This window comes from Trachinotus anak, unplaced genomic scaffold, assembly GCF_046630095.1.
Source record: "Trachinotus anak isolate AG129_WGS33_773 ecotype Australia unplaced genomic scaffold, CSIRO_AGI_Tana_v1 ptg000004l, whole genome shotgun sequence".
Classification (NCBI taxonomy): domain Eukaryota; kingdom Metazoa; phylum Chordata; class Actinopteri; order Carangiformes; family Carangidae; genus Trachinotus; species Trachinotus anak.
In genome coordinates, this window is record NW_027273855.1 from 8,164,938 (window position 1) to 8,189,291 (window position 24,354).

General features: G+C 39.7%; 1 protein-coding gene across 1 annotated transcript in view; it reads right to left on the minus strand.

Moving 5' to 3' along the window:
• The window catches only part of lamb2l (laminin, beta 2-like), a 76,895-nt gene that overhangs the window by 13,638 nt on the left and 38,903 nt on the right, over positions 1 to 24,354 (minus strand). The window contains exons 4-20 of the mRNA XM_071475569.1: positions 22,373 to 22,508; positions 21,888 to 21,961; positions 21,378 to 21,566; positions 19,690 to 19,753; positions 19,124 to 19,326; positions 18,765 to 18,885; positions 17,644 to 17,832; positions 16,996 to 17,175; positions 16,767 to 16,879; positions 16,428 to 16,507; positions 16,064 to 16,220; positions 13,730 to 13,870; positions 11,788 to 11,949; positions 10,798 to 10,919; positions 3,363 to 3,483; positions 457 to 649; positions 196 to 339 (exon numbers count right to left, since the gene is read on the minus strand). Of these exons, the coding sequence (XP_071331670.1) occupies positions 196 to 339; positions 457 to 649; positions 3,363 to 3,483; positions 10,798 to 10,919; positions 11,788 to 11,949; positions 13,730 to 13,870; positions 16,064 to 16,220; positions 16,428 to 16,507; positions 16,767 to 16,879; positions 16,996 to 17,175; positions 17,644 to 17,832; positions 18,765 to 18,885; positions 19,124 to 19,326; positions 19,690 to 19,753; positions 21,378 to 21,566; positions 21,888 to 21,961; positions 22,373 to 22,508 (2,389 nt within the window). The remainder of the gene's footprint in view (positions 1 to 195; positions 340 to 456; positions 650 to 3,362; positions 3,484 to 10,797; positions 10,920 to 11,787; positions 11,950 to 13,729; positions 13,871 to 16,063; positions 16,221 to 16,427; positions 16,508 to 16,766; positions 16,880 to 16,995; positions 17,176 to 17,643; positions 17,833 to 18,764; positions 18,886 to 19,123; positions 19,327 to 19,689; positions 19,754 to 21,377; positions 21,567 to 21,887; positions 21,962 to 22,372; positions 22,509 to 24,354) is intronic.

A 24,354-nucleotide genomic window follows, 5' to 3' on the forward strand; every position in this document is an offset into this window, starting at 1 on the left:
TATTTAGTGACATCTTTGATTATCTCTGATGCTGTGTGTTTTTCATGTCTAGCTATGATCTATGCATGTATTTGTCCTTATGTTTTGTCCGGTTTATTTGTAACTGTTGTGCTCTGGTCTCAGGTAGATTATCCGATTAAATAAATCTTATCCATTATTCCCAGTCTGTAAAAAGGTGACATGTGAAAGACTCACCGGTGCAGCCATTTACTCCAAAGCCGTAGGTTCCTGGGGCACACTGGTCACAGTATCGACCCATGACGTTGGGTTTACATCGACATTGACCTCCTACCTTATCACACTCACCGCTGAGAGAACCCTGAGGGTCACATTGACAGGCTGCATACAACAGATACACATAAAAGACAAGAAAGTATCAGCAAATTATTATTATTTAAAAAGAAACTAAGATTTGAACCCCACATCCTCTAAATCTGTCTGTTTTTATCTACTCACGCAGAGCACCATCATGAATGATGGATGAAATACTGCAGATGAGTTTGGAGCACATCTCAGCCAGGGCTGGCATCGGTGTGATCATAAAGGAGTCCAGACACATGTAGCGAATCATCTCCTCCCGTCGCTGCTCTGCCTCTGGCTCATTACCTTGGAAACCAGGAAGTTCAGTGTATTTGGGGATCAGAACCAGCTAAAAAAAGAATCAAAGGTTAAGAAAAAGAAAGGGTTATAGTTTTAGCTATGAATGTAAATAGGAAAATTATCAGCCATGGAAGCAATATTAATCAGTAGAGACTGATAAGCTATAGCAGAAACTTGAATTACTGCCTCTTGGTTGTATGCCTTCGCCACCAGACTAGTTTCAAGTTTGTTGTTGTTTATCAAAAATCATATAAAATATTAAGATCTGTATGAAATTTTGTCATAATTGCTGTGTGATGTCTTGAGTTATGGGTAAAAAACAGGAGGAGCAGAGCAGCAGAGTGGGTTCAGAACCACACCTCCCAGTACAGCTCCCAGTGAGTCCAGTTTTAAACAACAAGCAGTAGGCAGAAGACAACAGGAATCTAGTCTTTTTTTCATCAGGATAATGTTGTATGGCTTTGGTTTCTGCTAATAAGCTAATTAAAGTCTTCAGAGTCTGTATGATCCGCTCAGATCTACAGAATTATTAAATTATTAAAGAAAAATCCAGTGAAAGAAGAAAAAATATGTCTTGTGTTGAATTTATTGCTGTACTGTTCAGTCTGAAAGAGTTATAGACAGTGAGAGATCGCTCACTCTCTATGGCTACAGACTTATACAGAAGAAAGTAAAAATTAAACTACAGTTTAATGCACCAGTTGTTCTATTTCAAGTGTGACTGTTGCCATTATATTTTATATTATTTACATAATTTGTTAACTTTTGTAAGACCAATTGCATAATTGGGAATTTATTTGTGTTGTATTTTGTTATTTGTACATTGTTTTACTTAGAGTAAGTAATAGTAATATTATTTTGAAGGCCTAAGGTTTCAAACAAAATTCTGTCAGACTGCTCTCGCGTGAGTAACACTCACTGACAAAATTGGAAGCAAGCAGCAAGCATGGACGTTGTTTTAAGACGGTTACAACGGACTTTAATATGAATAGTTGCAAGAAAGACACAAAGACTTATTCCCTCCTTTGTGGCATGCAGCCAACAAGGTATTTGTTATATTTTGCTTTATTTTACTTAGGTAAAATTTCATTCTACTAAATGTTTATGTTGAGCTAATATGGTTATCCTGTGGTCAGTTTTCATGGTAGATTTGCACAAGATTGTGCAAGAATGGCATGATACGATGCGTGAAATGGCTGAAAAACATATTTACCACCAATTTCATTTGACCAAACTGATAAATGGGCTGATGACTTTGCAAGGATCCCCAAAAGGATTTAAAAAAGGGATACAGCATCTGGATTGAATCTTATATCAACATGTTGAAGGTAAGAGCAACCCACAGTGGAAACTCTGTAAATTAATCTTATGCTAGCAAAAGTGAAGTTTCTCAATTAACTTAATGTTAGTGTTAGTTCTACTAAAGTTGTCAATTCACCGGCTTGTGCAAATGTTAAACATTAACGTTATAACGTTATATAGTTTTATGATCGATCTGCCTCAATAGCAGAGCAAGTGCATCACTGCTAACTAAACCTTTTTTAAATTTTTGTTCTGAAATGAATGGCCGCTATTCTGCTTGTATTTGATAGGGATCAAGTTACAAGGTAATATTAAATGACAAAGTCAGGAAGTAAGTGACATATTTTTTGTTTTGATTTCAGTCAAAATTGGGGATAGCAGTACCACCACTGTCAGGGCAAAGGCAGACCCTAGTTTGCTAAAAAACCATACAGTCTGTAAAAACGAGCTGTCATACATGGTTCAGGTAACGAGTTAAGTCAGTGATAAGATATATATATCACATACCATTACTGACTTAACCAAAACATTTATGTGGTCAGGTGAAAAGACAAAGAGGTAGCTCACGTCACATTTGATTACATAATGTGAGTTTTACTTCCAGGCATAACTAAATGTTTTTTCTTTTTGTATCATGTAATACTATCAAATGGTAAATTTAGCTCGGAAGTGGTTGAATACTAACACTAGCTGTTGTCTAATGGCAGCTTATAGGTTATCAAATATTTTGTTTTAGCTTGAAATATGGCCAGATGTCCCTCTGGATTTTCCCTATCCATTGCTTTTTCAGTTGCTGATCGATCGGGAAGCGTTGAAATGACAACAATGTGTCAGATTCCTTATGTTTATATGTGTTACAACCTGGTACACAACAGTGCAACATTGTCCTTTAGGTGACAGAATTTGAGCTTCCCACCCTGAGCGTGATGTCAGAGAAAAATGGCCACACAAAATGGCAGACAGACAAATTGGAGAACTTAATGCCTCTGGCCTGGCTATTGCTGTTACATTTATATGAAAATGTAACAGTGCTTTTGTAAAGAGGTCTTACAGAAAGAAAATAACTGTCATGGTAGTGTACGCACATCCCAACAGGTATTTTAGGTGAAGACTAAAAAGCAAAATCAATCTCAAGAATAAAGAACAGCCAGCACACTGAATAAATGCTCCAAAAACTGACAAAAGCATTAAAACATCAAAACATTTTACTAAATAAATCATCTTTTATGGGAGACTTCATTCATTCCTAAATGTGCTTTATATTGACAAGAAAAGACAGTGACAACAAAGCGGAACATTGTGTAGCATGCAGACAGTACATGACTATTTTTCCTGAAATCAGTTTGGTCCTTATTTCATGTTGAGCTCTGAAACTGTTGCAGCCATAGCCAAGCTCATTCCTCATTAAAGCTATTGTGATGGTGGATATGGAGGTGGTGTGCTGACAAGTCTTAGCTCACCGAGTCAATGAGGATGAAGGCAGTCAGGTGTCTGTGTGAGACCCCATGACGCTGGAACCTGATTGCAACCACATAACGATTACTGGGCTCGAAACAGAAGGGCCTGGGCATCTGGATATATCTGGGAAAAAAAACAATTTTATTTGATAGTTGTCCCTCTTTTCATTCCCTCTCACTTCCCTTTTTTGTTCCACTACTGGGCTTAACACCTGACTGACAATGTCACCTCACCTACACAGATTTTCTGAGGAAGAAACATTAATTAGGCCAATTAAGTGACAAATAGAAGATCTGCACTGACAAGGCTCGTAATAAGGTCCAGCAAAGTCTAAAATTTGTCAACTTTTTATTGCTTTTGTCAAAAGTCTACCTAAGGCCAATGTTATAAAAAGGCACTCTGCTGAATGGCCTGTGGTTTTTTTTCTGCTATTATAAACTGCAGGTATGTGGTGGTATTTCCATAAAACTTCTCATGTTTTCTTTAATTCCACATGGATGTGGAGCATTTTGTACCAATATTAAGTTTTTTTATACAACAAAGAGTGAACAATACAGCCTGAAGGTACAGACATTTTTCATTGATTTGCAAATACTTGATGACAGATGGACAAAGATCCTGTTTTGTTTTTTTTTTTATTGCTAAGTAAGTTCCTCGAGGATATGAAGAAATGGAAGAAGTTTCACAAAATGAGAAGTGAAAAAAGGTTTTACAAACACAGGAGTCCCAAGTCTAACTTGGCATCAATCTTGTTATGACAGCATTTCAAATTTTGATAAAAGTAAGAAATGAAAATCTGTAACATTAACATTTTTATCATTTTTTTTTTAAATATGGGTGATAGGGTGATACCATAGATTCCTGTTTTGTTATTTCAGCCCCAAGATATAAAATAATGTCCTGATGTTCAGAAGTGAAATAATGATTGTATCTCACAGCAGCTTCTCTTATCAGACAGTCTGTTCCTTGTTGGGGCGAGCACAAACCTCCTACACTAAAAAGCTGCTCCTTGGGTGTGCTACATGGGGTTGGACTGTTGTACTTCATGTAAATGTTTTTGACATTTGAAAACTGGTTCAAGACTTCAAGTATTCCATTACTTCTTGCAACACTGCTGTGAGAAGCTCCCACACAAGCTCTCTCCTGCCCTAATCTCTCAGCCATCAGCCATTGGAATTTGAACTCTGGAGAACTAGCAGCTAATGAAGTATGATAGCACTGATTTGCCTTACCAAGTAATACCCAAGCTGGTATCGTCAATATCAATACAATGCCGATACTTCGTACAAAAGCTTAATATGTTCAGAGAACAGAAGTAGGCTATAACCATTTCAAAAAAGACATCAGACTACTCTTTCTTATTCTTTAATAAAGAAAAATACATTCAGTGCACCATTTGCTATGTAGCAGAACCTACAAATAGCTCCTTTAAAATCAACAGCAATAGCACATGGACATTTAAACTCCCTCCACTATCTATTAACTTTATTTATTTTAGTGGCAGGTTACATTTTACTTTCCTGCCTAACTTGTGTGTTTCTAGGACAATCATTGTTCTCCATGGGCAACTTCATCCTCCCTATACCTGCTTTGGCTTCCACCCATGTGTCTGTGTTTTTCCCTCACTTAGCTAATTGGTTTTGGCTGATGAACCCACCACAGAGGAGAACGGAAGCCAAGTGACGGTCCGCTGAGGCAGCCAGATCCGGGCAGGGTCTGACCTCTTAGTTCCAGATGAGTTCAGACTGTGAAAGGCTTTTCAGCAGGTTGAAACTAAACAGTTTTGGTGTTAGGCTTTCCCTGTTTTAACATCCTAGATCCATTTCTCTGCTGTGTTGATCTCACTACAGGGATAATTAACATTTAATCTCATCTGGTCTGCAATAATCTGTTTAATGTGTTGACACTGCAACAGTGTAATAAACTTTTTCATATCATAAGATCAATATGAGGTAAGTATCGCACCGTAATCATGTAATCTGAGGTTTTTTTAATGACCTTCCTGTTGAAGCATATAATAGTGAGGTCTTGACAAGCCTTTACACTAGAAAGGAGCAACATAAAAACAGCCCAAAATAAATATACGTCTTTATTATTCTTTATTTAGATAATTTCAAGATAATTATCATCTTCTTTTGTATGATAACAAACATTCTTTTCTTTAGTTGGGGATCAGCATTGTACTGAGAGTTTAAAAGCATCCTTGACAACTGGTTTGCACTCAGAAAATAAAACTGAAACTAGACTGGCACCCAGTAGATCGCATGCCTCCATCTAGAGCAAAATAAGTATAGCTTTATTTATTCATTGTCTTAATCCTCTGGCACAACAGATGTACACAACAGCATAATACAATTCAGTCAGCTCTACAACAGCGAGGCTAAGCTGTACTGGGCTAGGCTAGGGTGGCTGGAGGAAGTTTTTAGCAAGGATCAAGCCCAGTCCCTACCACCACACCGCCCTTATGACTGTGCCATAGACCTTCATTCCCATTCCGTGAGTTTCCTAGGTTTCATAGTGGAGAAGGGGGAGCTGAGAGCTGATCCAGCCAAGGTAAAAGCAGTGGTGAACTGGCCCACACCAGAGAACCGTAAGCAGCTACGGTACATCCTCGGCTTTGTGAACATCTACCAGAGATTCATCAAAGACTAAAGTAAGGTTTTCCACACCCCTCACAAAACTCATTTCCACTTCATCACCATTCACCGGGGATACTGAGGCTCAAGGAGCATTTCAGAGATTAAAAACCCTTTTCACCCGCGCTCCCATTCTCACACACCCAGAACCATCCTTGCTGTTCATAGTGGAGGTGGACGCCTCTGATGCGGGGGTTGGGGTGGTCCTCTCTCAATGCTCTCCCCAAGACCAAAAATTGCACCCCTGCACATTCTCTTCTCGCCATTTGTCATCTGCAGAACAGAACTACGATGTGGGCAACCAAAAGCTCCTGGCAGTAGTTCTGGCCCTGCAGGAATAGCGGCATTGGCTGGAGGGAACTGGTCCGGACTGATCATAAAAATCTCTCTTACCTCCAGTCAGCTAAAAGGCTGAACCCTCTGTTTCTTGGCAGATTCAGTTTCACCCTGACATACCACCCCAGTTCCCGAAATGTAAAAACAGACACTCTGTCCTGGCAGACTGAACTGAAAAAATACCGACACCGCCTCAGGGATAATTTTACCTTTCTCCTATGTTGCTGCAGCTGCCTCCTGGGACTTTGAGATGCTGGTTAAGTAGGCCCAGTGCTCTCACCCTGAAACAGGCAGAGGCCCTACTAACCATCTCTTTGTCCCTGATCCTGTGAGATCCCAGGTGCTCCAGTGGGGACATGCGTCCAAGCTCACATGCCACCCAGGAGTTAGCTGTACCCTCTCCTTCATCAGGCAGTGTTTCTGGTGGCCCACCATCGCCCAGGACACTCTGGAGTTTGTGACCGCCTGCTTGGTCTGTGCCCGCAGTAAGGTTTCTCAACAACCTCTGGCTGGTCTCCTCCGTCCACTGCCTGTGCCTAACTGCCCCTGGTCCCACATCGCCATGGATTTTGTGACTGGACTACCCGCCTCCGAAGGTAATACTCACAATAGTCCCTCTACCTAAACTACCTTCAGGAACAGAAACAGTTGACCTCCTGGTGCAGCATGTTTTCTGGCTCCACAGAATTCCCACTGACACAGTGTTAGACCAGTGGCCCCAATTCACATTAAAGGTGTGGAAGTCTTTCTGTAAGGCCACCACCAGCCTCAGCTCCAGATATCACCCGCAGACCAATGGCTAGACAGAGTGGGCTAATCAAGATCTGGAAGCAGCAGTCCACTGCATCACAGCATGACACCCGATGTCCTGGAGCTCACAACTGCCCTATATGTGCATAATCCGCTCTCCAGTTCGGCTAAAGGTATGTCATCATTCATGGTAATGATGGGCTACCAGCTGCCTGTCTTCCCTGCCCAGGAAGAAGAAATAATGGTTCCCTCCATACAAGCTCATATTTACAACTGCTGCTTGATATGGAAGGAAGCCTGAGCAGCACTCCTATGCACGGCTGCCAAAAATCAGCACCTCAGTTTTATATGTAGATTGGTCATAGCTGGATTTTTGTACGTAGACTCGTTTTCAGTCACTCCCATTTGCTGTGTGAAAGTTACTGCATTACGTGTTAATACAAACCCAACACTTCCTGTAATCATTTCAAATTTAAAACCCTTTAGCGTTTCAGTGGACAGAAGCCCTTCATTTCTTCACAGGGCTTTTATTGCTGAGCTGTAGGAAGCGTATTGTCTCATTTCCAGTTGCTGGTGTTTCTGTTGTTTACATTCTATACAGATCTGGAGTATATTCCAGAAAGCAGGTTTAAAGAAAACTCTGAGTTTCTTAACCCTGAAATGAGGGAAATTCTGGGTTTCCGTTCCAGAAACTGAGATTTCCACTCTGATCATCATGTCATTTCCTTATTCATACTGTCTTCATCAATGTGCAGATCGGAACACATTCATTCATTGGGAGAAGATTAAAATGCCAATGAGACATTAGTTTGTTCCCAAGACCTGTCTTTATGAACATTACCCCTTTTATGATCAGTCAATCTGTGTGAGGACAGAGACAGCGATGTCTGATATTCAAATATTACACATAAAGGCTTCAACCTCAGCACTGTCCGTCTTTGTAACACTGAAACTCTGTGGATATTAAGACACCTGTCATATTGTCAAACAGTTCCTCTGCACATTTACTATGCATTCATCACTGTAAATAAAATAAATCTATGTGAAGCTTGAGACACAGACTCTGGTCATTGAATAATAATTTCTCATGTTCTGATCGGCCACAGTGATAAACAGTCCTATCATAGCTACCATATCATATTGTAGATTATGTGATATTTCTGAGTGACAGAAGTGCAGCTGAAAATACTTTAACATTTAAAAACTAGACTAAATGTAGTTTAAAAGTGAGCGTTTGAATATCGGCTGCAGATACTGAACTGTATTAACAGCTTTTCAGTTACTGTATATAAATTTACTACATGTTGAAATACAGTCATTGATGCTGTTAAGCAAGATTTTTTAAATGTAGACATCTGAAAATGTACACTCAACTTTAACCTTGATGCTTTTTCAACTGAAAATCACCAAAATGATGAAGCTGTTCCTGGGTAAGAATCTGAGGTTACAATAGATATAAAAATAAAATTTTGTCTGATCTGTTTCATTTATATTTTCATCTTCTCTGCTGTGGCACAACTTTGTCCCCATTAGATCACAGCTGAATAAATATATCTAAACATTTAATCTAACAAGCAGTAGATTCCAGAACAATATCCATTACAGAAATGAAAATCTGATAAATAATGTGGTCTAGTGAATGATGCTGGATAAAATGTAAAAGGTTTAACTTATTTGCTCTTTTCTCCAGCTCAGACTCTTTCACTGCTGCTGTTGTTTCTTTTTAAAGATGTGCTTTAATGTCACACATTAATGTTTCTAGCTCCACTAGATCCATTTTATTTGGTGAATCCATGGTGAATCGTTGAATCGGAGCTCCATTGATGATGGCTTTTTGTATTCCTCCTGCATGCAGTGAACTCATACATACATACTCAGTGTAACTCTGATCAGCTGTTCTGGAACCGAAACTCAAGAGTTTCCCATCTCAGGGTGCATCAACTCAGAGTTCAGGGTTAGGCTCAGAGTTTGCTAAACCTGCTTTCTGGAATAGACCCCTGCTAGTTCCTAGCAGTTTCGGATATTGCGGCTCAATAGACTGTCTCTAAATCTAGCAAAGTTGGCAAGTTGGCAACACTGCAGGCTGTAAACAACCCCTAATAGAACCCTTTTTGAACCAGAAACTCCAGCTCAGTGACAAGGCATTTGGCTGACTGATGGTGAAAGATGATCACTCAGTCAGTCAGCTAGTCAGCCAGTCAGTCAGTCAGGGACATTTGAGATTATAGGACTGGCCCCACTGATGGAGTCCAGCCAAAAAGGTGTGGAGTGGAGTAAGGCATTGGTATTATAGGCACTTGGTCACAGAGTTTGTCTGAGCCATACTGGCAGCTGTGTGAGGCTGTATTTAGGCACAGTGGTGCTTTGAACTAAATGCTAATTAGCACAGCATGCTTACATGTTAAAACTGACAAATGCTAACATGCAGATGTTGAGGAGGTATACTGTTTACCATGTTCGCCATGTGACTTTGGCATGGTAGAATGCTAATATTAGCCAAATAGCACTAAAGACAAAAGCGATAAGACTGGACAGACCTAACTTCTGACCTGATGATGGCAGCAGATGAAAATTTTAAGGAAGATTCAAGTGATTACAATTACAGTAGTAAACTAGAATTATATTATATGGCTCTGCTAATCAGCCAAGTTGTAGGAAAAATGGTTACAATCTCCCCCTCTTGAGTAACAGCATTGAATAATGGCCACAAACGTTTTTGCAGAACATTATGATGTCACAGTGAAGTTGACCTTTGACCATTTAGATATATTACCTTATCACTTAATTTTATCCTTACAGACATTTGAGTTAAATTGTGTCCTTTGTGACCTTTGACCACCAGATTCTATTCAGTTCATTTTCCAGTCTGAGTGAGTGTCTGTGCCCGTTAAAATGAAATTCCCTCTGGGCAGTCCTGATTTATTGCATTCACAAGAACACAAGGTCAACATGACCTTGAACTTTTACTTTTGTTGACCTAAATATAATCAGTTCATCTTTGAGTTCAAGTGAATGTTTGTGCCAAATCTAAACAAATTCCCTCAAGGTGGTCTTGAAATACCACATTCAGAGGCCAAAACCATGTTTTATGAGGTTACTGTGACCTTGACCTTTGACTACAAAAATCTAATCGATTCATCCTTAAGTGGAAGACATCTGTGCCAAATTTTAAGAAAATCCCTCAAGGCATTACTGAAATATCGCGTTCACAAGGCTAAAACCATGTTTTGTGAGGTCACCTCCACCTTGACAACTAAAATCTATTCAGTTCATCCTTAAATCCTAATGAATGTTTCTGCCAAATTTGAAGAAGTTCCCTCAAGGCATTACTGAGATATCTCATTCACAAGAATGGGACAGATGGACAGATAAGCTGAAAACATAATGCCTACGGCTATTGCCGGCACAGAGGCATAAAGATACCACAGGGTACAGTCAAGTAAGAATATAAATACAAGCCTGACTCACACAGTGCATACAGGTCAGGGCAGGTTTGAGTGACAACAATGTAATGGTGCAACACAAGCCAGATCAAGACCTGGGTTACTTGGAACAAATCCTTCACTGACTTGAATAAACATACAAGCTATAATGGCCCTTTCTCAGACTTACACACAAACACACACACACACACACACACACACACACACACACACAAACACACAAGCACACACACACACACACACACACACACACACACACAGAAGTTTGGTACCTGTTGTGGTGCGGCAGAGTAACAGTGTAGAGCTGCTCAGTTGGTAGGAGGTTTCCACACCGGAGACTGGAGGGCAGTAGCACTGAGGTAATACTAACTATGGCTTCCCAGTCCTCTGTGGACTACACACACACACACACACACATATACACATACACACAAGGCTTAGTTCAAAGACACTGTAATTAAAAAGGACCTATTAAGGTAATTTTTAGCATTCATCATTTTATCATAAAATATATTTACATGCTTCAATGTTCCAAAAAGACATTATTTTTCTTCTTTTGTACATTTTAAAATGTACTGTATTCACCCTCTGTGTGAAACGCTCTGTTAGAGCTCAGGGCTCTTTAAGGCTCCCCTCCCCCCTCTGAAGCTGACCAATCAGAGTCCAGTATGCTCTGATTGGTCAGCTTGGTGGCAACTACCATGGCAACAATATGTTCCGTCCACGTGCTGATGTAAACAAACGGTTGTAGCTGTTACGCTTTGGTTCTACTTATAAGTTTGAGCCATGCAATGACTTTGCATGACAATAACCTGGAATGCTTTCAAGTAACATGTGGAGGGAACCCTGGAAAAAATGAAGTAGATTTTCCAGGCATTTGAGAACATAGTGTGTTTTCGGCATGGCTACAAAACTAAAGAAAACTCTTCATCATAAGTGAAGTGCTGTGCCTTGTGTAGGGGCATGCCAAGCTTGCAGGCAGGGGGTGTCCAGCTTGCAGATGGAAAACACCAAGAGATGTAGTGACGTCAAGGGGTCCAGGAAGTAAGGTCTGGACCCCCAACGGGGCACTTCATACAAATAAGAAAATTGGGTTTTTCCCTGAGGGGAGTAACCTTTGGTGGGAACTTTGAGCCTTGTGACTCAGTAGACCATTTATATGCACAAAAATTAGAAAAAGTCAAAGAAGCATAATAGGTCCTCTTTAATTAAAAGAAGGGTTTCACAGAGTTTTGTAGGTCACAGTCCACACATTCACAGACCTCGGGCTCGTAGCGGATCATGATGTCGTACTCCATGGCGTAGGGGATGTTGTCTATAGTGAACACCAGGCCTGCTCCATCTTTGACGCGGGCGAAACCAGGTCCTGTCCATGTCACCATGTGGCTGGGAGAGTGCTCTCTGTGAACAGTCCTCACATCTGGCTGAGAGACACAGACAGATAACCAAAGACTTTTTTTCTAACTATTCCCACTTTCCAACCTGTTGCAGCTCACTGACATTCAGGATGACGGTGCTTCACTGTTCGCGCATAGACTCATATAAGACTCATATGTACATATAAGCTACAATACCTTCCTAATGTTAGCACATGCACAAACCCTCCTCTGTTTTCTTCTATGTTTGTTCCAGATGTCTATGAGTTGTAAGCACTTCCACTTACCACTCTGTGGTGTGGTTTCTTCCCACAAGCATGTGGTGGTGATTGTAGCTTGACAAGAGCTTTGGCCATCATTGCCTTTAATAATATAAGAGTTTATAATACTATGTGGCTAGAACAGTGATATGAAATTTTGGCATTGATAATAAAATTTGGCATTGAAAAAAAAACTTGAACTGAAAACGGAAACAATGGCATTGAAAAAGTTGTATTGGAAAAAGTTGTCACATGCTGTCACAATTTTTCTGTGTCACTGGTCTTCAGTTTTAACTTTATGTCACCGTTTTGGCTCCTTGCTTATGCCAAACTTGCAATGTTTCTTCTAGACTGGTAAATAAACCACTGTCACTGCTACTGTTGGCCATATAGCAATAGCAAAACTAATTATCTCCTTTAAAGAGGTTCAATATTTTACAAAAAAATTGAGAAATTAATTCAAACTTGTGTCGCAGAACTTTCCTCTTATCCTTAATCATTAATCATCTCAGGCACCCTCAGATTTATCTGAGGGAGAGGCCGACCGTACATACACAAGTTCCAGATTTCCTTTTTAAAATCTGTCAGAAAAATAGTTTAGATATTTTGAGAATCACATTCTGATGTCACACCACCGGGATTACATTCTAAAGTCTCTGGGTCTCAGTCTTCACCTTTCCTCAGTGTTTGGTAGTCTTGACTACAGCACTGGACTCTCTCGCTCTATCCCTACTCTGCTACATATTCACATCTCTGTTTCAGCTTGACTAGTTTGTGGTAACATGATTAACTTGACAACCAGGCATTTAATTAGGCTACGTTACCTCAAACTGCCCAGTGGTTCAAACAGCACATGACCACAACCCTTTAAAAAAGTAAGATTTAGAGGTATTCTTGAACAGTATTAGTCAGTACTGTTTGAAAGCTGTTATTAATGTTATACATCATTTGATGCCGGAAATGATCATCATGCAGAGTCTAACCCCTAACTACTGCCAGCTGATGGATTAATTTCACTCTATTACTACCTTTTGTAGAGAACATCTTTGATTCTCTCCATTAAACTCAGTTGTTATAGCTTTTAAAAGGAACCTTACTAGGTAAACTACTGAATACTTTCACCTCGACAGGCCTCTAGATGTCCTTAACATGACACAAACCAAAGATCCTACTGAGACTATAACCTGTGATGAAGGGTCAAAAGCAGCTGCTGCTTCATTTCAGGGGTTAAAAGCCAAATAGGTTGAGAACAAACATCACAGCTCTGGGAATGAAAGATGAAGCCAAAACATCGGTGCTAAAAACTGCAGTTCTTCAAATGGCCAAAAGCAAGTCAGTCCCCACAGACACCTGTGTTAAAATGCCCAACTAAACAGTAGAAATAAGCATATTTACAGCATGGCAAAAATAAAATTTTTGGTGTCCACACCAAATTTTCCCCTTCATGACAACTGTACGAGGAGAGGGGGTGGGGGGTGGTGTTCTCACTTCAACCTGTCCTTTAAATACCTGTGTGTCCTGTCAAAACATAAACAAATGCAATAAATGAATCAAAGTAAATATCACACTGTTTGTTGAAGCTGGCGAATGCGTCTCAGTGCTGCCCGGTGCTGCTGTGAGTTGGTGATGCGGCGGTGACGCCGGTGACGCCGTAACTGGTGGCTGAGGTGCTGAACACAGTCAGTCTCTGCCTGAGGACGAACTTTGCCCTGAGAGGAGAGGAGAGGAGAGGAGAGGTGAGGTGAGGCTCATGACTCTGTCATGATTTTGTCTGTGTTTGTATGTGTTCCTGTGAGGTGTGTGACACATTGGTATCTGTGCTTCTGTCTTGTGTTTTTATGGGGCACTTAGCTGTAGCATTTGAAAGGCCAGCATAGAAAGAATTTAAACTGTGTCCTGAAAACTCTGAACGTCTTTTCCAGGTGTCATTTGGACAAGTCCCAACCCCCTCAAGACAACAGTCTTGTATGTCAAACACACATCTCCTCTTGCTGAGTGTCTTCCACTTTTTTCTCAGACATTCTGAAGTCAATACTTGCCTTTTTGTCCACATTCCTGTCACAGTGATGTAGCAAGTGAGGACTGTCTGAGCTTGCCCGGGGGGCTGGATGGGGAAGTGAAGGGGGTTTCTTACAAGTGAGGTAGGAGGTGGGTGGCAGAGTGTAGTGAAAAAAGACTAACAGAAAGAGGAAAGAATGTGAGAAAGCAGGCAGACAGAGATGGCAGAGGATAGAGACGCAGATGCAGGGTAGAGGGGAGAGTGATAGGCAGCTGAGATTAGTCAGTGACAGCAGGAACAGACTTTGTTACAGTGCTGGTGTCCTTGTTGGAACAAGTTGGATCAGGGGAGGGGGAAGCTTAAAGGTCCCATCTTGTTTAAAGTGAGATTTCCATGTCTTTTTTGATAATATAGCAGATCTAGGTTGTTTATTAATACTGTGAAAATTATCAAAGCGCTCAGTCCACAGAAAAATGCACATAGCCCATATTCAGAAACTCAACCTTAAAGCAAGCCGTCAGGACTTCTGTAAATTTGGGATGTCATATCTATACAGTCACTGCCCTCAGCTATGGCCCTAGCAGGGCCCATCCAAACCCACCATCCAAACCTGCAGGATTTGGTTTCTCTGAGTGTTTACCTGAAATCTGCTATATTTTTATTTGATCACTCAGAAAACAGCATCTCTTCTGATTGGCCCAGAGAGAGGCTTGAGAGAAGACATGTTGAACTACATTGAGATGTTTTTTTGGTTCTTAAAACCACAAATATATCTTCTTATGGATTTTAACACTTCAAATAAAACACAGGAAAAGTGTAAGATTAACAGTAATCAGTGTTGTGTTTGAAAATATGAATTATTTTGTACTAACTGACTAAGTACACTGCATCAAAATGTAATACAAAGTTTTATTATATGAGAAAAATAAGTGTGAGATTCTGATTTCTCTAATGTAACTGGATTGAATCAAACAGGCAAATATAGTATGTATGGGTCTTGTGGTAATTATTAGTCCTGGTTTTACCTGGTTAGACCTTGGTTTTGCTTTTAATGCTTTTTACAAACACAACCTTGGTGGAGTCAGGTCAATATGAAAGCTCCTTCTGAAACAGTCATAACATCACATTATCTAACATTATCCAAGGCCTGGTGTTTGATCTGGAACTTTATAGTCTGTATGAGATACAGAGGACAGACAGAAGAAGATTAGATCGCCTGTGAATGGTGTTGAGACATGTCTTCTATACTTCCTGAGAAAAATGGTTGGATCATATAGTATATGTGGTGCAGAAAGACATTTCCACAAACATGCTGCTCATGTTGGAGATACTAACACTGCAGTAAAGGCTAACAAAGAAAAAGACTTTTAAACCAAAGATGTTAACAACTGATTAGAGGTACAGTCTACTTCATGAATGACTTCAAAGAAATAATTCTACATTGGGGAAATATGCTAATTAGCTCTCATGCCTGGAGTTATATGAGAAAATATGTGGCACTCTCATGTTTGTCCAGTGAGTATAAATCTTTGAGTTTGAGTTGATCAGTCTCAGCTAAAAGTAATTTAGTAGCAACTCACAAGTATTAGATTGGCACATACGTAATATCAAAGGGATCAGATACATCTCTAATTAGAGAACATAACCTCCTGTAAAACCAAAACTTTGTCACTATAGTGGAAGTAGTTCTTTTTATGGAAGTAGTTCTGTACGTGAGATAAATGAATAAAATAAAAGATAAAAGTATCTGCTGTGTAGGTGAAAATGTGAACTTCTTTGATGTGTTTGTGATCTTGCTGTTTTATATTTCTTCCTCTCAAACACACACTTTCTTCGGCTGGAGGTCTGTTACAAGGTCCTGACACATGACTTGTATTGATCTACACTGAATCGTAGTGCTCACCGGCAAAGCAGGGTCGCCGGGGGAGTGTCCAGTAGCGTCTTCTGCCTCATATTTGTAGTAGTCCAACGGAGCACAGAAATACCCAGGCTGGACTTCTGAACACAGGCGACCAATCAAGTGTCTCCTACAGTCACACTGCCCATTTTCCATCATGCACCTGAAGTAATAGAAAAGGGTAAATAAAAACTATAAACTGATCTTGACCTGTTCTTCTCTCTGCTTTCTTTGTGGTTTTCACTCAGGAACAGACTGACTGATTCACAGCTTCATATAGAAGTTAGCTTAAATTTTAAACTCAGGCTTTTTGAACTTAATGAACTCTCTTTCTCAAAAGAATATGTTTCAGGATACATAAAATCTATACCTGTTGTTGAAGGCTCCACCAAAGTCACAGTCACATGGTCTGCAGCCGGCCGGGTCATTGCTGAGCCCCCAGTATTCAGGCTACAGGGATGGAAATAAATCTCGAAATCAGGATGCACCATGACACGAACAATGCCACAAACACATTTATTTGCTATTTTTGGCTAATGAAGTGAGACACAGTTAAACAGGTCAGACCAAGTGGCTGCTGCAACAATTAAAAATGCATCTGCTAGTGCAACATTTAACTTTGTCAACTCTCCACATGGTAATGTGCAGGGTCTTCTGATATAAAATCCATAATTAGCTACAGATATAAAGGAGAACAGTTGTTACTAACCAGACATTGGTTGCAGTAGCGACCAGTTACATATCTTTTGCAGGAACAGTCTCCACTGATTTGATCACAAGGAGCTCCGATCATTATGATACCACGAAGATCACAGTTGCAAGCTGATGGAGAAACACAAACACACACATACAATAAAATTAAATATAGATTATGTGGTTTTATATTGCAAAATTTCAGAAATCACGTTTCAGTGGCAGACAAACAAGCATATACATACGCTGGCATCCCAGTGGGTCGTTCTGGCTCAGGCCATAGTATCCCTCCTTGCAGTCATCGCAGCGTGTGCCTTTCACGTTGGCTTTGCAGCGACACTGTCCCGCAATCATCCCCATGTCTGGGTCAGTGTGACTGTCGCACACTCCCCCCTCCAATGAGCCCACTGGGTCACAGTCACAGGCTAGAGGTCAGATGGACAGCATAAGTAAAGGGGAAAGAGAATAAGAGGCAAAAAAACATATGGACAGCACTTAAAAATGTTAATCTAAAGCTAATACGCAATCACAATGGAATTAGGTCACTATGTGGAGAAGTGCTAGTGATTGAGATGTTCACTTTACCACGCTTACTGTCATATTCATTTTAAACTCTTGTGACCTTTAAACAAATTAAAAAATTCTGTCAAAAAGGTCAAATTACTTCATTTGTTTTGAATTGAAAAAAGGTTAAATGAGGCAGATTATTGGTGGAAACATCTTTTACACGGCAGCAAACAAATTAATTTTTCTCAACCTACTGGTGGATTTCTCCCAAATGTTTCAGGGAAAATAAGATTTTAATCCTCGAGACGTGGCTTAATTTAGAAGCCATTTATTGCAGCACTAATGTGGATGAACCAACATGTTGTTAAAAAGAACAAATGACTCACCAACACAAACCCGTGGATCCCTGATGTCCCTGATATGGTCTTGGTAGTAGAAAGGTTTGCACATCTCACAGTTGCGTCCCATGGTGTTGTGCAGACAGTCATCACACACTCCTCCACTGACATTACCGGTGGCCAAATACACCGCCATGTCAAAGTGACATTGGTTTGAGTGGCCGTTACAGTTACACTCTGGAAACAGAAGATGAATGTTACCTTGACTATAAGAGGTAACCCTAACTTACTAGAAGTTGGACAGCTGGCCTAATCACATCACGTCAAATAAATATTAACTGAATACATTAATGAGCTCCTGGACAATCTGAATGGGATTCATGTACTTGGGATTCATAATACTTTATTAATCCATGGGATTAATAAAGTATCCATCTATCTATCTATCTATCTATAAGCTCCTCATCGTCTTCAACTCTTAAAACTGCACACAATTCAATGAGTTTTTCAGGAGGGAGCGGCTCTTCTAAAGGAGGCAAAATTTACAGTACTTCAAATATTAATCTACAGTAGTACAACAGCAGTACATCAATATCTGGAGGATTAATATGCTTAATTCTATTACAAATTATCCCAAATTTATTTTTACGGTATCTCAAATGAGTTTTCAAGGGTAGATGTTGAATTTATATTTCACATTTACATTTACTTTGTTTGGGTGTTCATGATGTTTATGAAGTTTCATTCAGTTAGACATATCAGGATGCACTAAGAGTACATGTACAAGAACATTACAACAGGTGTGTGTAAATGTACATGCTGCAGTAACAAACTGGGTACTGCACATGCAACACACATATTTCTGTTGCTGATGGCTACAGGTATTTGAATAAAAAATAACTTTCTAACCTCTTACCCTGAGTTGCAAGGACCATTAAGTTGTTTTTTTCTCTCTGTATTCCCCCTGCCATTTGTCCCGACAGTGCCCTAGCATTCACCTGTACTGCCAATATCTGCAGCTGGCTGTGCATGTATGCATGTATGTTTTAGTGTGTTATTTTTGTTAATGTCAAAAAAGACACGTTTCAGGCACACTGCGTGTGTGTATCTGTATGTGTGCATGCCTGCGTGCGTGTGTGCGTGCGTGCGTGCGTGTGTGTGTATTCCACCTCTACAGGTGTGTGGATTATCTGCCTCCGCTGGTCTCCATGGCAGGTCATTGTGGAAATCTCGGCAGTGTTCACAGTTCAGGCCCTCTGTATTATGTTTGCATACACACCGACCATGGATCTGACCAATCAGAATGCAGCAAAATGATGAAGTGAAAAGGTTAATGCAGGCATTGTCAGTAATAATGGCATGATAATGTGTGTTGAACAAATTAGACAAACTTAGGTTTCTACTATTTACTACTACTGTTGTTTTTGTCTTTTATGCAACAGGATCAGTTTCTGTTAAGTCCCATAGCATTACATATAGGATTGTTGTAAAAACAATAATGTTGTAGTGATACTGTCCACCAACTCACCATGCCGTTCTCCCGGGCGTCAACCCCCGGCACTGGGGCGCACTCTGAGGCGTGGCCATAACAGAAGCAGCTCCCTCTGACAACCAGCTCGTAGACGGCATAGTAATATTTCTGCAAGACATCGAAGCGTCGGTCCAGCAGGTCGTCTCCCAGAGTGTTGAGCTTTGTGAAGTTGATGCGCAGGTTGGTGATACGTAAAAGTTCTGTAAAGAAGAAAATGATTAATCTAAATCTCATCTGTGTATAATGTCATTTCATGAAACCTAAAATTGTATTAGTATGCAAACATATATATATAGTTAATGAAGAATTCTGAGGTGAGGGTGGTACTTCAACACATGGCAGGATGAGATGGAAAAACCTTAAGCTTTTATGTGTAACAGAATGTCAGTGCCTGAAATAGAGGTCAGACTTCTGATGTACACAGTCTTTGTAATGGAAAAAATATAACGTAAGTATAATATAAGGTTTTGTCTAAAAATAATAATTTGTAAGAGGCACACTGTGCTATGGTGCAAATGTGGTCCTCTTTGTGGTCCATATTCAAAGTAACAGTCTTTACTGACCTTGAATGTCCAAGCTGTAGGGGTCTTTCACATGAATGGCAGGATCCAAAACTTTATAAATTACCTTAAACACAGAAGAGTTTTTCAGAAAAAGGAAAATCTCGATCTGGGATCCTGGGAATAAAGAAAACTATATCCAACAGAAAAAGTAGATATTTTGCAGAAAACAGGTGTATTCATGTTAAATAAGTCTAATTGAAAAAAAAGAGACACGAGTAATGGAACAAGAAAGAGCAACCAAAATGAATGGTGAGATAAAGAGCTGCAGGCAACCAACAATCCAGCAACATCAACAACTCCTTTAACAAACAATGTTCTGGTGAGGAAATCTAGGCACATTAACAACTCAAGTATGTTTGGCTGCACTGTAAAGAGGTACACCAGGTGTCCTTCTATTGTTTCTCTGACAAAATAGGCGCTCAATAACAGTTTGCTGTCCCCAGAATTTGGTCACATGTAGTATTAAATTGTAGGGCTGCAACGATTAGTCAATAAAATCAACAACGTTGATTATGAAAATTTGTCGACACCAACCTCAAAATACTTTGATAACGCTGTCTTTGGCTATGCCAAACATTGTTTAAAACACCTTCTCTGTCTACACCACTTAAATGTTCAATAACTGCAATGCACTACAGGAAGTGCTGGGGGCAGTAGGCTCAATTGTCTATAACCTGCACGCCTAACTTTACTCTGGATGAGTAAGTTTTACCAAGGAGCTATTTATAATTTTTATTTACCTTTCGGAAAAGAAGGTCTAAAGGTTGACATTAACTATTTGAGTGCTATGTCATGTCAGCTAATGTGTTAGGTCACATTCACACTTGGCATCTTTTTTTTGACAAGTGAAGCCGAGCAGAGCGCATTTTCATTTACAAAAAAGCTGACAGTGTATTTACAATTAAATTGCCCTACTTTGGTACCAGTAACCCTGAGTGTCACCAAAAATCAACCAGCACTGAAATCATAAGGATAATATCTTTAAAACATCAGTTTACATCAAAAGTCATTCAAGTCATTCCCTCATTATGTTTCTAACTGCTCCCTCCCTTTATATAATTAGTGATTTTTTATTTATTTGGAATTAATTCTCCTCTGTATTTCATGGTGAACTCATCTTTTCTTCCCAACAACAATATCTTAATACAAATTATCCCTTATAAATCCTCAACTGCACCTTAAAGGAAAGTACATTGATATTCTTTATATAATTTCTTTAATTTTTGGTAGCCTTCAGCCAATCACTTTTAAGCTGGCAAACTCTTTCTCTCTCTGCTGTCGTTTCAGATTTAGCGACCCACCTCCTCTCCTTCATCACCTCATCTGTGAATGCCTGACCATTTCCAATCAAACCCTCAGAAGTTTCCCTGTCATGAACACATTCCCACCCTCTAACTCCATTCCTCACCACCACTACCAGTGTCTAGGCTCTGGGAGAAGTTTCCTCTATTAGGAGGCACCTCACTCCTCTGTACCATTCCCCATGGTGATCCACTTCCTGCTGGGGTGTAAGCGCCAAAATCTGTTCCTTATATTCACAATAAATTACATTTTACTTCAAATTTGTCATACCAATGCTCTCAGGTTTAAGATGAGAGCAACAGAAAAAGAAGTAACTGGTAGTATTGAGCCTTATCCTTCAACATTTCTCTACCATTACTACAACTTGTGTATTTTCAACTTCTCACCTCTCCATTAGTGGAGGGCTCAATGTCGGAGTAGCGATCCTCACAGATGATGTCATTGATGTGGTGCAGGCCGTTAGCAGGGATGCTGGGGAAGGTTCTGGTGCAGTTTGAGGCGAAGTAGCGATAGGGACGCCACGTGCGGCCAAAATCTGCTGAACGCTCGATGATCATAGCTGCAGGTCGGAAAGTCTGAAGAGGTAAAGAAAGAAAGACAAAATGAATATCGATATAGATATAATACATGTCACATTAATCACTAAGCTGTGGACTATATAAGAAAATACAGTCAGGTTTGTGGTGAGATGACAGCACCTTATCAGACTGACCTATCTTTTGTTTATACTAACAGCAGGATGATGGATTCAGGCCTGATGGAACGCAGCTGCTGAATTTCTGAGTGTACACAACAAACACACTCCAGGCCGAGTACCCTGACATGCTTAAGCACATGCAGTTTTTCAAACGTGCACACTAACCCCCACATACATATGGAAAAAAAGGTGTGCATACCTTAAACTTCATGATGAGGTGTGTGAAGTGGAATTCGGCCTCCAAGTTCAGTCTGATGCTCACATTCTCTTGTCCTGTGGAGGAAATAACTGTCAACCAGTGTCATAACTTCACCATTCAGGTACAAGTCTCCTGAAGTCACTGTCTGCTTGACAGAGTGATTGTAGGAAACCTTTTCCATCTTTCTTTGTATTTTTCAGTTTTCCAATATTTGTTCTGTGGATTCACAGAGTTACATAGCTACAGTATGAAAGTGTTTTTTCTCTTTTTATTGTATCTCTGCATCTCAACATTATGATAGAGACTTGCAGTTAATTATTTTGTAAAATTAATCCAACATTAATTCTTTACCATCAGGATTTAACTCTCAAAAAAAACACATATACTCACACACATATGGCGACAGGGGCAATCAGCACAACGAACAGACTGATCGTGTTCTTGTGCACAGTTATAGAAACAGGTAAACAAGTGCACACGCATACCGTTGACAGACTGCCACCAGGTGTTGTCTCCATTCCTGTCCTTGAGGTAGATGACGTTTTCAATGCGATGGCTGTTTCTGTGGTGGTGTGGGTCGTAGTGATGCTGGGAGTTACACTCAAAACACTTGTCAGACTCCTGTCAAGAAATGACATGATGATGAAGGAATATGCAGGGATACTGACAAAAATTCTGACAAAAAAAGGAATGCAAGTATGCAATAAGCAGCAGAGGAAGATTCTTTTTTAAGTTTAATTTAATTTGGACATGTTGAAAATCCAGTCATTTCTTCTGTGCATAAGAGCACATCATTTTAATTGTGATTACATTCACTAAAAACTATCTGCTGTTAAAAACACTGTAGGGCCATGCATGCAATTATATGTTTATTATTTTTGCTGCAAAGCCAAATGCAAACTAACAAAAGGTGAATGAGGAGAAACAATAAATATATAAATGAGAAAAAAAACGGAAAAACCCACAAACACAACACAGCACATCATACACTCAACAGTAGCCACAGTCACAAATAAATTAAATGCAATGCTCAAATGCTTTTCGTTGAAAAGACTTGAATTTTATATATATATATGTGTGTGTGTGTGTGTGTGTGTGTGTGTGTGTGTGTGTGTGTGTGTGTGTGTGTGTGTATGTATGTATGTATGTATGTATATCTAAAATACCTTCTGAGAGAAAAAAGGGAAACAGAATAAACAGCTTGGTGTTTTACATTAGGCTTATCACATTAAATCTTACCCTGAAAGAATTTCAGTACAGAATCCTATATCGTATCAAACACACCTTCTCTATTGTCATTGTAAAATCTCAGTCTCTCCACATATAGTGTGTTTGCCATTTCTCCCGAACTCCAAATAAAATGTGGGTACAGAGTCCAGATTCTACATTTGTAGAATTAGCTTCTGTGAAATTACCATTCAAAACAAGAGAGTCATTTTTTCATATTTATTGGCAGAAGTTAATGACCTTGTTCATTGCGCTCAGCAGATCTGGTTCCCAATACTTTCCAAAAGCCCCAGAAAAACTGTGAAAAATGCTTTTCCAATAGGTAGATTACTACATGACCAGAGAGAATGAATTAGATTACCAATCCGAGATTTACACCAGTTACAAAGAGGTGAAACATCAGGAAAAAACTGTGTAACTTTTCCTGGGAGAGTCTCACTTTTTAAACGTTCTATTTATTTATTTTATTCAGTTACATTTCACAGTTTTAGATGCAAAAATAACTGCTGACAGTGTGGGAACTAAATAGTTGCCTGATCTTCATATTGCCACATAAACGTGATCCTGGTAGTAACTAACCAAAAATTCTGATAAATAAATAATAATAATATTCCAAATAAAACATCTTTAGTTTCTGAGAGTACCACTTTAAAATCCAGCCTGAACAATCTCTATAAGAACATGTTGGTGAACACAATGACATGCAGTATTGTAATTAAAATTGTGGAGCTCCAGATGTTTTTCCAGACTCATTCAAAAGAAGATAATGCATGAAGTTGCCCAACCAGCTGCCCTGGTTACCCACTGTGTTGGATGGACTCACTGGGGGAGGACTGGCAGGAACAGACAAAAGAGGAGTTATCCATGGAGAGAGAAGGGTTATATTAATTCTTCATGAGACTGTATTAACTATTATCAGCGTGTCAGTCTCCTCTGGATTTATAGTAGAACAACAGTATAATAATAATTAATTAATTAAAAACAGGTTAGATAAGAGCAGAGATTTCAGTTGTTATTTTGCAACACATCACTCCTGTTAGAGACAATGGAGCAGATACCTGCTGCCTTCAGACAGCTGTAATGAGACTCACAACTAACAGCTAACTGTAGTGTATTACAGAGCTGACAATAGTCACTCATTAGTCTTTATTGTGTTTGGCTGACATTAAATCTTTGAGGCCCTTTTATACAAAAGGAATTCCCTCAGGTGTTTGTTATTGGTGTTTACATTCATCCTGGG